The sequence below is a fragment of the Pagrus pagrus genome (genome assembly GCF_965226575.1).
Source record: "Pagrus pagrus genome assembly, chromosome: 15".
NCBI classification, from domain to species: domain Eukaryota; kingdom Metazoa; phylum Chordata; class Actinopteri; order Spariformes; family Sparidae; genus Pagrus; species Pagrus pagrus.
In genome coordinates this window covers 671489-685093 of record NC_140199.1, presented here as the reverse complement: position 1 = coordinate 685093, position 13605 = coordinate 671489, and the positions used below count along the sequence as shown (strand labels likewise).

General features: G+C 45.9%; 1 protein-coding gene across 1 annotated transcript in view; it reads right to left on the bottom strand.

Annotated features, from left to right (window-relative positions):
* Positions 1-774: 774 nt before the first annotated feature.
* psda (pleckstrin and Sec7 domain containing a) overlaps positions 775-13605 on the bottom strand; it is a 36377-nt gene continuing 23546 nt past the window's right edge. Inside the window, exons 11-18 of the mRNA XM_084376296.1 lie at positions 13250-13339; positions 6690-6733; positions 4614-4804; positions 4351-4421; positions 3890-4047; positions 3561-3705; positions 3279-3422; positions 775-2627 (exon numbers count right to left, since the gene is read on the bottom strand). Of these exons, the coding sequence (XP_084232422.1) occupies positions 2244-2627; positions 3279-3422; positions 3561-3705; positions 3890-4047; positions 4351-4421; positions 4614-4804; positions 6690-6733; positions 13250-13339 (1227 nt within the window). The 3' untranslated portion in view covers positions 775-2243. The remainder of the gene's footprint in view (positions 2628-3278; positions 3423-3560; positions 3706-3889; positions 4048-4350; positions 4422-4613; positions 4805-6689; positions 6734-13249; positions 13340-13605) is intronic.

Below are 13605 nucleotides of genomic sequence, written 5' to 3'. Positions count from 1 at the left end.
AAACTCTTTTCTTTTGCTCTCCAGAGAAAAAAGAAACGCTGACTCAGATCTTCTGATCATCTTTCACACTGCTGGAATGTAACTAAGTACATTTTAAGTACTTAAGTACTATTTCATTTATTCTTCCACTCGACTACATTTATCTAAGTTTATTTAAGTTACTTTGCAGATTCAGATTATTAAAACAATTACAAACTAATTATTATGATTGATTAAGCCACCAGCTGCAGCATTAATGGGTCAATAATAATAATCAATACGTCACTCTTCATAACGAGTACAGGTACTTTTACTTTTGGTACTTTAAATACATTTTAATGTGAATACTTCAGTCGGACTTTGTTTGAAGGACTTTTACTTGTAACAGAGTATTTGTACTCTGTGGTTTTACTTCTTTTACTTAGTTAAGTATTTTCCATCACTGTATATAAATGTGTGTGTGTGTGTGTGTGTGTGTGTGTGTGTGTGTGTGTCTTTCATCTAAAAGCTCAACTACTTCAGACCTTCACACTGCGGCGCCCCCGAGTGGCAGCGAGAGGAAACTGCATGTTGAGCTCTTCCTGTCTGTCTGCAGGTGATCCGGAGACTCTGAGAGGTTTCAGCTGAAGTGAAACGTGTTTCTGATTTCATCAGATTAATAAACCGACGATCAAACTCTGAACTCTGATCGATAAACATGTGATCAATCAGGATACATGAACGTTAAGTACAGAAGAAAACTCTGATATGTTTCATCCTGGTCAGCAATCAGGACGAATATGAAGAGAAAATGGACGGATTCAAACATTTTTAAGTTTCCAGCACAAAGAGAAAAACTGGAAGTTCATGAGTGACAAAACTTCTGAGCGAACACAAAAACAGCAGCTGATGAATCTTAGTTACACTTTTCTTACAGTAGAAAACAAATGATTCCTGAAGATCTGCTGAACAATTTAACTCTTTTTAATTTCACACATTTGCTTAAAGAACCACACAAGTTCATTTTTTAAATAATTAAATAATAACTGATTATTAATTTCATCTCTCATCCTGCGTTTCTGATTTAAAATGAAACACTTGATTTGCTCGTAGACTTTGTGACATTTAGCTTCAGTGTTCATTAAGTGGCACTAAACAGCAGGAAAAGTAGATAAAGAACTTTTATTTTTAGTTATTAATGTTGTTAAAATGTCAAAGAGGTTCTGTCGTCACTTCTATGAAGCGTTCAAGTGGTGAAAAATAATAATTATTATGAACTGGCATCAATCATTTTGGGAAGATTTCCAGCCGACAGACTGATTCAAGTTTGTGTTTTGCTCGTCAGTAGTTTTGTCACTGATGAGCCACCGTACAGCTCGTTTGTTCCAGCACAGGAAGAAAAAACCAAACATGAATAAACAAACTGCAGTGACACTTCAATCAGCCTCCATCCAGCATGTTCAGCCTGTATTTACACTGCTGGAAGCACACACACACACACACACACACACACACACACACACACACACACACACACACACTCTGGCTCTGTGAGTGTGGAGGAGGAGGTATTGTGTTCCCGTCTGTTTGTCTGTCTGTTGGTTGGTTGGTTGGTTTGGCCGGGGGAGTCCTGACTCCAGAGTCTCACCCCCCGTCCTCCCTCCTCTCCTCCCCGTTTGCTCCCTCGGTTGCCGCAGCAACAGTCCCACGCTCTCTGTCCGTCATATGTGGTCGGCATGGCAACCTGCTCCCCCGTTAGTTGCTAGGAGAGGCAGAGCGACGGCGGTGCTGGAGGTCAGTGTTTGTCGCTCTGAGAGGAATCAAATCAAAGAGGCTACAAACTGTTTGTGATCGGCTCCAGCGCCGTCGTTCCAACACTAAAGGCTCCCACAAGTCCCTGAAATGAAAGATCTGACAGGAAATAAAGCTTTTACTCTGAAACCCACCAGCTGTTTTACTGTCTGACCTGCTGAGGTGGACGTTTGGACGAGAAATGAACTCTGACAGCTGATTGGTTGTCTTCAGGTGACACCTTAGCAGTGTTTCCTGAATGTGTCGACTCGTGGAAAAAAAACGCACCACTCGTCCGTTCAGCCGTCCTCCTTCGTGACGAGCGTCTCCTCTCCCACCGACCTGGAATGTGTCAGCTCGGCTGTGGAGGAAAATCCCCTCAGCCAATCAGAGTGTGACTGAGGTGTAACAGAAAAGGTTTAAAGGAGGATGTCAGCCTGCGGCCCGCGATGCTTCGTGTCCGTCTCCGTCTACACTCTTTATATAAAAGCTGATTATGGCGCCTCTTCCTGTTTGCTGCTCTGTTTCTGCAGCTCCGGCTGCTGGTTGTTCCCGCCGCCGCCGCTGCCGCTGCCGCCGCCGCCGCCACCACTGCCGCCGCCACCACCGCCGCCGCCGTTCTTCTTCTTGCTTCCCTCTTTGGTGCTGCCGCCGGCCTTAGAGGTCGAGGACGAAGAGGACGTGACCTTTAAGCTTTTTGACATCTTTGCCCCGCGAGTCTTCTCCTTGCTGCCGGTGTCCTGAGGCAGCGTGGGGCTGGAGTGCGCCCTCTGCAGGCCGCCGTCGTCAAACAGCCGCGCCTCGAAGGCCGCCAGGTCCTCGTCTCCGCTTGACAGTTTGGCCCGAAGCAGCATGGCGTACGTACCGTACCGGGTTTTCTGTAGAGGAAGACGCAGCAGTTAATGATGCCAACATGTTTCAACAATAAAAATATTTTCCCATAAATAAAAGTTTAGGAGACTAAAGTACTTTAATGACTTATTTGATTATTTTTTGTGACGTACTTTGGATCTTTTGTTACGGTGTGAAAAATGACCTTTTCCTGCTTAATTAGATCATTTGTTCTTTACGACAGGACTCGAACTCATCGTGTCTGTTTTTATTGTGTGATCTTATTAGTGACTGAAGTCGGAACAGGAGCAGTTTCAGATCGGCTGCTTCGCGCTGTCACATCTCGTATCTTTAGAAAATCTGCACGTTGACAGACAGTAAACAGCAGACTGGTCCTTTAACTGAGCACCATGTTCTGACACCTGACTGTGTGTGTGTGTCTGCAGCCTGTTTGACACCACACACACACACACACACACACACACACACACACACACACACACACAGAGAGGAGACTGAAGGATCAGAGCTGATGAACACATGATTCAGTCTGTCTGTGATTTCTGTCTGAAGGTTTTGTGGGAACCAGAACGTTTAGTGAACCAGTGAGAACATCCACACGAAGCCTCTTCATCAGGTGAGTTGGTCACTGAGCTCAGTGTTGGTGGACGAGGACTGAACAATGTAAACTCTCTCACCTCGAACTCCAGGTACTCCTGTCGGAGTTTCTGCTCCTCCAGCTCGCGACCTTTCACCTTCCGGTCCGGCGTGGAGGCCGTGAGGTCGGCCAGCTCGGAGGAAACCGCCCTGAAGCGGTTCTCGTGAGATTTGACCTGCTCCTCCTGTCGAGACAGACGAACACAGGAAAGTCTGAGATCTCCAGACGAACTCAGTGTGAAGGAAACAATCACCATCAATCTGAGAACGACCCACTGAAACATAGACGGAGAAGTTCTGGTTTCACAGAAGACTTCAGCTACCTGGGTCAGTTTGGTGTTGGACCCCGGCAGCAGAGGACGGCTGAATCTCTTCTGAGAGCCGATCGCTGCCGGAAACGGAGGAGCTGAAAACATGGCCGCCACCACGTTGATGCGTGTGATCCACGACTGCATCTGTTCTGCGTTCCTACGGGAAGAGACGAGGGACGAGAGGACTCAACCTGACTGACCATCTTGTGTCCTAACGTTGCCGTGGAGACAAACTGTAGTGAGACTGTATTTAACAACAACTTTAACACACAAGCGAGAAAGACAAAACAAACAAACAAACAAACAAACAAACAATCAGCGCTCTGTGTCGGGTCTCTTACGGGGCCTGGAACAGGAACACCCTCCAGTCCGCCGTCCTCAGGTAGAACACGTTGGGTCTCTTGCTGTAGTCGGCGGCTCTCATGGCGAGCGAGTGATGGATGGACACGGCGTTCTTCACGTCCTCCTCTGTCAGGTCTCGTTCTGCGCGGTACTCATCCTGTCAGCCAATCACACAGCAGCATTGTATCAGCAGCCAATCAGGTTTTCTCATGATGAGATCAAAATCATTAACATGGTGAGTTCTGGTTCTGGTTCTGGTTCTGAACGACAGAACATAAAAACAGAGTTGTGGGTGTAGAAATGGTGTCAGAGTGAGTCAGAGCTGTTCAAACAGGAGACAGATCGATGAGTGTGACCCAGATGTTCTGGTATTTATTCAATCTGGGACACTCGGGCAGAAATAGACTCTGTATGTATGGCAGACAGCGAGGCTGCTGGGAAATGTAGTCCAGATGTTTACCTTCTGCAGGTAGAGCACCAGACCTTTCAACATGGCGTAGAATGACTTCCACCCCCTCTTCCCCCGAGGAGCTGGGAGGAGCAAAGCATCATGGGATATTATACATCACAAGTGCAGGCAAGACATCACACGTCACCTTTAATACACATTATGATTATTTAAATTATATATTACAAGGACACAAATATCAGTTTTTAATCATTATCATAATTATTGTTTTTGTAAATACACCAAGATGTGAAAGAAGAAGAAGAAGAACGTACTTCTCTTCCCGTCCGGGTCGGCGTGGACTTTGCGGACCAGGAAGCCGCTCTTGTAGAGCTCGCCGTCGGCCTGATGGGCGACGCCCACCAGCGGGTTTCCTCCACTGCCGATTCGTTTCATGGTGTGGGAGGCGGAGTCTGTTCGGACGTCAGCCAGCTCCGACATGGACTTCCTCAACTCCTCCTCATCACTGAGGAAGGTGGAGGACAGAAGATCAGTCAGACTGTCTCTAATATGAGATTCAATCATCTTCACCTCGTCATCGGTCCAGTTTCTTCTTCAGTTTCATTTATGTGACATCATCACGTCTCGCGTGACCTCGTCCACTCGTTTCATCGTCCGCTCTAATTAACCTGATAAAACACATCGTTCATGTCGTCGTCTCGTTGGAATTGAATCATCTTGATGTGATTTAATAACCTTCAGAGTTTAGAGCCTCCTGATCTCATCACAACAACTGATCACGTTTTAATGGACTCTAATATTTTATTATTGACCTCCTGATCGCTGCAGCTCGCTGAAACCCGGTCACCAGCTGCAGGAGACGCAGATTTCATTATCTCATCATGTCTTAAAGGAAAAGTTCATCCACATTTTTCTCATCATAACATGTTTTATTTTGTTAAATCAAGAAAACCTTTTAGTTATTACGCAAAATTAAACCAAAGACAGCAAATAAACCGTCATTCCCTGTTTCTACAGCGCTCTGCGTCAGTGTTGACGGGATTCTTACGAAGCCTCAGACATGACTGAGTCTAACTTTATATCATCAGGAGGAGACGATGGCTGAGCCTGACTTTATATCATCAGGAGGAGATGATGACTGAGCCTGACTTTATATCATCAGGAGGAGACGATGGCTGAGCCTGACTTTATATCATCAGGAGGAGATGATGACTGAGCCTGACTTTATATCATCAGGAGGAGACGATGACTGAGCCTGACTTTATATCATCAGGAGGAGACGATGGCTGAGCCTGACTTTATATCATCAGGAGGAGATGATGACTGAGTCTAACTTTATATCATCAGGAGGAGATGATGACTGAGCCTGACTTTATATCATCAGGAGGAGATGATGACTGAGCCTGACTTTATATCATCAGGAGGAGACGATGACTGAGCCTGACTTTATATCATCAGGAGGAGACGATGGCTGAGCCTGACTTTATATCATCAGGAGGAGACGATGACCGAGTCTAACTTTATATCATCAGGAGGAGATGATGGCTGAGCCTGACTTTATATCATCAGGAGGAGACGATGGCTGAGCCTGACTTTATATCATCAGGAGGAGACGATGGCTGAGCCTGACTTTATATCATCAGGAGGAGACGATGGCTGAGCCTGACTTTATATCATCAGGAGGAGACGATGGCTGAGCCTGACTTTACATCATCAGGAGGAGACGATGGCTGAGCCTGACTTTACATCATCAGGAGGAGACGATGGCTGAGCCTGACTTTATATCATCAGGAGGAGACGATGGCTGAGCCTGACTTTATATCATCAGGAGGAGACGATGGCTGAGCCTGACTTTACATCATCAGGAGGAGATGACGACTGGACTCATGGAGGGAGGAGATGATGAGTGAGTTTACAGTTTTGTGGTGAACTGTTCCTTTAAGTCGTCATGTTTGCAGCTCGTCACCTGGATGAACTCGTCTGACTCTTATTTTCTCTCCTCGTTTAACCAGCGAGCTGCAGGAGCTGAACAGAAGCTGCAGGCTGAACACGAGGGAGGACAGACGCTAAATACATACAAGACGCCTGTGTGTGTGTGTGTGTGTGTGTGTGTGTGTGTGTGTGTGTCCACAGTCAAGCATGGGCGTTGGGATGCTGACCTGTAATTACAGTGAGGGAAAGAAAGCAGGGAGCGGTTACCATGGCAACAGAGGCTTAAATATGAGAGTTGGGGCAACAGGGACACACACACACACACACACACACACACACACACACACACACACACAGCTTAAACACACAGTGGAGGTGTGTTTGTGTGTGTGTGTGTGTGTGTGTGTGTGTGTGTGTGTGTGTGTGTGTGTGTGTGTGTGTTGAAGGTTCAGACTCACATGGTCCACTGGAGCTTCTCGTTCTTGATGGAGCTGTACAGAGTCTGCAGAGACACAACACACACACAGTGAGACATACAGTGTGTGTGTGTGTGTGTGTGTGTGTGTGTGTGTGTGTGTGTGTGTGTGTGTGTGTGTGTGTGATCCTTGGCTTGGCTTTAATCTGCAGATATAAAACATAAACACAGATGAATGTTTCAGTAAATGTCGCCGTTTATCGGACGACATGATTCTCAGAAACCGGGTCGGGTATGTGTGTGTGTGTGTGTGTGTGTGTGTGACCTGTTTATTATCTGAGATGTATATGGGATGTGATTGTTTCCTTCTGATAAGATAAACGAGTCATTAAGGTTTGAATCAAAGACACTTCCAGTTATTAATAACAAACTGTTCGGTTCAGTTCAGTCGTATTATTTTAAACGTTTCTGGGAGAATATTAAAGTTTGTCCACACAAATGATGAACAACTCGAAGACGGAGTCGTCCTGTTAAATCACTTTTAACAGTAAGAAGAGAACGAATAAATTAATGAATACAGCATAAAGATGAAACACCTGGCCTCTGTGGAGATGAGATTATAATGATTACATCAGGATATTAATCAACACCTTCCAGCCAATCACAATCAGTTGTTTTCACTGCTGATGACGGTGGAATATGTGGAGGATTGTGGCTCCAGACCTGCAGGGGGCAGCGTGTCACCGGAGCAGTTCTGGTGACCGTGTCCAGTTTGAATGAAGCGAGTTTAACGATGAGTTAACGAGGAGATTAAACTCGTCTGAGTTCAGTCACGGAGAGAAACTTGAATTTTTTTGTAGGAAAACAGGTGTCAAAATATTTCTTTCTTGACATTTTGAGTTTATTTTGTCGACTTATTATATCAGTGACTGACTGAAAGTTTCAACACGTCCAAACGATTTGAAAACATCATGTCTGACTGAGTGAAGTCGTTCTCTCCCTCTCGCTCTGTCAGCACCTGAGCTCAGTGTTTCTTTTCTAGACTTCCTGTCTACAGCAGATCTTAAGGATCTTAAGTGTCTCGTGGATTTACCAGAGGTGAATTAAACACTCGAGTTTTCTTCATGTGTTTTGTCAGGTGCTCTGTGGTGCTGCGGCGCCCTCTTGTGTTCACAAAGTGATAAACAAGCATTAGATCACATATATCATCTCTCTCTCATCTCCAGGCTCTACCTTCTTCTTGCGGCTCTGGCGGTGCTGCTGTCCGTCCTGGGTTTTTCCCAGCAGGTCGGGGAACGCCAGCGGCTTCAGGGAGCGAGAGCGCGGGGTTCTGGGATACCTGAACGGGTCGGTGTCCCGAGAGTCCCGCCCGCTCCGCACCGAGCACAGCGACCGCGACCGCATGCGGCCCGACGAATGGATGCTGTTGACGCCGATCATGGTGGTGAGGTCAGAGGTCAGAGGTCAGAGGATGGGATTAAAGTCTGAATCGGTTTAAAGGAGTCGACTGAACTTCAGAGAGTCTGTGTGATGACAGAGAGCGACCCAGGCAGAGCGGAGAAGTCGTTCAACGGGCAGCAGAAAGAAAACCACAAGATTTTTGTTCAGAGAGAAAAAGATTTAAAACACAGATGTGAGTCCAGACGACCTCCAGACGACCTCCAGACGACCTCCAGACGACCTCCAGATAACGATGATTCACAGATACGAACAGCTGAGTCCAGTTTATCAGATTTAACCCAGAAACAGATCTGACTCTGCTTTGACAACTCAGATTTTAGGTTCTGGCTCAGCTCTGAGAGCCTTTACAAAATAAAATGAAAGTGTTTTCAAAATAAAAGCCGAAGTCTACCGAGTCTTCTGCTGAGCAGGCTCAGTCGGGCTGTTTCAGCCTGAATTGATTGTCCTCAGAGGAGCTCAGCCTGCTGCATTATGGATCCGTCTCTATTCATTATGCATAAAAACACAGCAGCGATTCATCCGGCTCATAATCCTGCAGGCTGACAGCCGGCCGCTCGCTCACTCAGGTGTTCAGAGCCAAAACCACAAAAACAAAAAGACGCTGCCAACAAACTGATGATCACGAGACTCAACCTGCTGCAACATTCATCAGCCACAAGACTTTTTATAAGGAAAGATTCATTTTTAGGAAACTGAAAAGATTAAGATTAAAATTAATAATTAAAAGATTCAATTTAATTAAAAGATTAAATTGAGACAATAAGGGAAGAAAATCATAATTATTTTAGTGATTAATCAGTAAAATCATCAACAACATGAAGATTCTCTGATATGAAACATGAAAAACAGTAAATCTGTTTTTATTGGAGAAATTTCTTGTTTATAATTTACATTAAAAACATGAATGATTGTTGCAGCTCGAGCCACAAAAACACCAACTCAATATTTTCTGTTTTTTACAGTAAACTGATTCAAATTATTATTATTTGGTTGTCAAAGTAAAGTCAGCGCCGACTTCCTGTTCACATCTCATTAAACAACTCTGAGAGCGCCACATCAACACACACACACTCCAAACTGAGTGTGTGTGTGTGTGTGTGTGTGTGTGTGTGTGTGTGTGTGTTAATCCGTCAGTAGAAGCAGTGATGCAGAATTCATCAGCTCACTCCTGCAGGAGCACAGCTCAAACACTCAGCCCAAAAACATCCAGACCCCTCTGAGCTCTTCTTCTTCTTCTTCTGCTCCTGATCGATCAGCTGTCCAACATGTGTGAGTCTGTTGTCAGACGAGCTGTTGAACGCAGCCTCCTGATGCGGCGGCGGCGGCGGCGGTGGAGGAGAATCCCTGGACTGCAAATAAAGCTGCGTGACGGAGGAAACACATCAGCAGCGGCGGCAGCTCGCTCTCACATCCAAAACATTCACCAAAAAACAGAAGAAGGCGAGAAGAAGGACAGGGAGGCTGGGGCGAGCGAGCACACCCACACATGCAGACAGAGAGAGAGAGAGAGAGAGCACCCCAAAACTGACGTCAGCTTCCTCCTGAGACGCCACCAGCAGCCTCGACCGAGGATGGAGGGATGATGGGTGGAGGTGGAGAGGAGACAGAGGGATGGGCTGAGGTGAGACAGAGGAGAGTTTCTCCTGTTGCACTCTGGGAAAAAAAGACAAAAAAGAGAGAGAATCCCTCCTTCCTCCTCCTCAGATGTTGATCTCTTCGTCCTCCAACTTCACTCCTACTCTTCTTCTTCTTCTTCTTCTTCTACTCCTCTGCTTGTTGTCGTCTTCGTCCTGCAGGAGAATCCCTCCGTCAGGTGAGCTCACTCCTCCTCCTCCTCCTCTTCGTCTTCCTTCTTCTCCTCCTCTCTGCTGAGAACTGTTGAGGAGTGTTGCTCGCCCTCCCTCCTCTCTCTCATGTCTCTCTCTCTCTTTTTTCCCTCGCTCTCTCAATGCGCATTTTCTCTCAGCGGCAGCAGCCAATCAGAGCGCAGGGATGGGAGCTTGAGCCCGCCCCCTGCTCTGCTGGGAGCTGTCAGTCATGGAGGGCTCACAGAGTGAATGTAAATGCAGCTGAGAGACGACGAGCAGCAAAAAGACAAAAACATTAAAAACACAACTGTGACTCAGCAAAACTGTGATGAGTCGCTGATAACATGAGCTCACAGAGAGACTGACGGCTGAGTTATAATAATATATAATATAGTTATAACGAGTCACTTTGATTTAAAGGGTGAAAACAGGAAGCTGCTCGGCTTCGTCTCAGTGTTTTACAAGATTCAGTCTTTTATTCATTTATTTTACGAACATGAATGTTTAGTTATTTATTACAATAGTTACATTTTACAAGTTTCATTAAATATTTTACTTCATGTCACGTTTTATTTTAAATTAGTTTATATTATTTGTGTATAATCTTTAACATATGTAACACGCACACACACGCACACACACACACACACACACACACACACACACACACTGCTGTTTGATTCTCTGGTTAAATTGAGATGATTATTTAAAGCATCATATTGTGATTTAAGTTGTGATTTTAGTGAGAAGTTAAATTCATGATGTGACACTGATCAATAGATTGAGTCATTTTGATATTCAACTTGGCCATTTTGTGTTTTTGCTAATATTTTGAATGAAGGTGACGTCCTTCCTCACAAGACCTTTCGTTTGTTCAACAGGTAAAATTAGGGCCACAAATAATAATTATTTTGGCAATCAGTCAGTTAAACCAGAATGGTGCTCCAACCGACCAACGATCCAACAATCCAACCTACCGACCATTTAACCAACCAACCAACCAACCGACCATTTGACCGACCAACCAACCATTTAAACAACCAACCAACCAACCAACCGACCATTTAACCAACCAACCAACCAACCAACCAACCATTTAACCAACCAACCAACATAAAAGTCACAAATATACATCTTGAAAGAACACGTGGTTTGATCAGAACTGATTTAAAATCATCAAGTTTTAATTTTGTTGTCAAAGTCAAGTCAGTTGTGACTTCCTGTTCACGTCTCATTAAATATACAACTCTGAGCGTCACATCAACTCACACACTCCCAACACTGTGTGTGTGTGTGTGTGTGTGTGTGTGTGTGTGTGTGTGTGTGTGTGTAATCCGTCCACAGTGCAGAAGCAGTGATGTGTAGGTGATCAGCTCACACTCCAACATTCAGTCACAAACATCAGAACCAGGTCAGATTCAGGTTTTATCAGACTTTGTTTTACAGTCAGCTGTTAAATGATTAAAAGCAGCTTCACCAAAACTTTCATTCTGTAGTTTCTGTGGACAAGATGAGCTCAACACCTCCCAGTGGTGGACCGGCCATCTGGCCCACCGGGACAACTCTCGGTGGGCTGCCACATTGTTGGAAACTAAAGAGATCCAGTCTGAAGCTGCAGACGTACTGAGAGCTGAACACGGACTTTAAAACCTCTTTCTCAGGTTTCCTGAACAGACGTGAGTTCAGTACCGATTTCAGGGGTAGAGGTGCTCGTCACGGATTGGCTGCAGCTGCGAGACGTCACTGCGGCCCGCTTGGAGGCGGGGCGGCCACGGCTCGGCCCTGCTCTGGGTGAACTCGGCGCAGTAAAACTGGTGATGGAAAAGCAAATGGGCACGGCTCGGTTTGACTCGACGAGGTTCGGTTTGACTCGACGAGGTTCGGTTTGACTCGAGGAGGCTCGGTTTGACTCGAGGAGGCTCGGTTTGACTCGAGGAGGCTCGGTTTGACTCGACGAGGTTCGGTTTGACTCGACGAGGCTCGGTTTGACTCGACGAGGTTCGGTTTGACTCGACGAGGCTCGGTTTGACTCGACGAGGTTCGGTTTGACTCGACGTGACTCGGTTTGACTCGACGAGGTTCGGTTTGACTCGACGAGGCTCGGTTTGACTCGAGGAGGCTCGGTTTGACTCGACGAGGCTCGGTTTGACTCGACGAGGTTCGGTTTGACTCGACGTGACTCGGTTTGACTCGACGAGGTTCGGTTTGACTCGACGAGGTTCGGTTTGACTCGACGAGGTTCGGTTTGACTCGACGTGACTCGGTTTGACTCGAGGAGGCTCGGTTTGACTCGACGAGGCTCGGTTTGACTCGACGAGGCTCGGTTTGACTCGACGAGGCCAGCAGTGCTGGTGGAAAAACGATGTGTGTGTACATTTGTTTTGAAAGCCGGTGACAGAAAGAGGCAACAAACAGACAAACTCTCCTCCTCCTTCTTCTTCTGACGCATTTCGATTTTGCTGAACATTTTTCATTTGTCCTCACTGATGAGTTTTTCTACAGTCACTGAAATGTCACAACACAAACAATCAAATCAGATCAAATCAACATGTGTATCATTTTCTCAGCAGCATGTTTGGACCAATGAACGGCTCAGTGGATCCTCTGGTTCAGTCTCTGTGTGTTTCCTCAGTGATTCATGGACAAATCACAAAGTCTGTCTCAACAACCCTCACATCTCAGACAGGAAACACATCTTTTACTTGAATTCTGACTATTTCAACTCTGTTTTTCAGGCACCAATGTAAACTGTGCAGGAACCAGGTGATGAAACACACCTACTGAGTATAATTCATGTTTTTCTGCGTTCACTCGTTTTCTCCCTCTCAGTCAGAGTCAGAGCTGCTGCCCACACACTCTCTGCTACACCGTCAACCAACAGCCATCAAACCAGCGACGAGCTGAAGGCAAGAAAACACTCAGACACACACACACACACACACACACACACACGCACGCACTCTCAGACACACATTAACAGAGCGAGTTAGAGGGAGATGATGATGGTGGTGGAGGTGAAGAGGTGACGCAGATTCATGTTGATCGCTCGGAGGCTGAGATGGAAAAACTGAGATGGAAACAAAAGAGTGGGAGAAACAGAGACGGAGACACACAACACACACACACACACACACACACACACACACAAATATATACACAAGAACACACACACACACTGGTTCAGCCCGGCAGTCATAAAAAGTTGAAATTAAAGCATCTCCCCTTTTCTGCTCTGACAATCACAAGCCAAGGACCCTGTGTGTGTGTGTGTGTGTGTGTGTGTGTGTGTGTGTGTGTGCGTGCGTGTGCGTGTGTGTGTGTGTGTCAGTCGTACCTTCAGCAGATCTTTAGGGAAGTCTTTTCCATCGTTGAGACCTTCCAGGTTGGAGATGAACTGACTGCAGGACATCCTCTTCCCCACGTTCTACGCACGCACGCACACACACAAACACACACAAATAGTGAGTTAATCAACTGAATGTTTGCGACCAGCAGATCTCCTGACATCAATCCTACGTTTCCCATAATTCACCTGGATATAATCTTTAAATTAGAGTGATGGAACTCTAAAAGTAACTAAGTACATTTACTCAAGTACAGTGCTTTACTTGGGTACTTCTGTCTTCTGGTACTTCATACATTCATGCCACTACATGTTTACTGTGTGTCATCATATAGACGCTGTAGTGT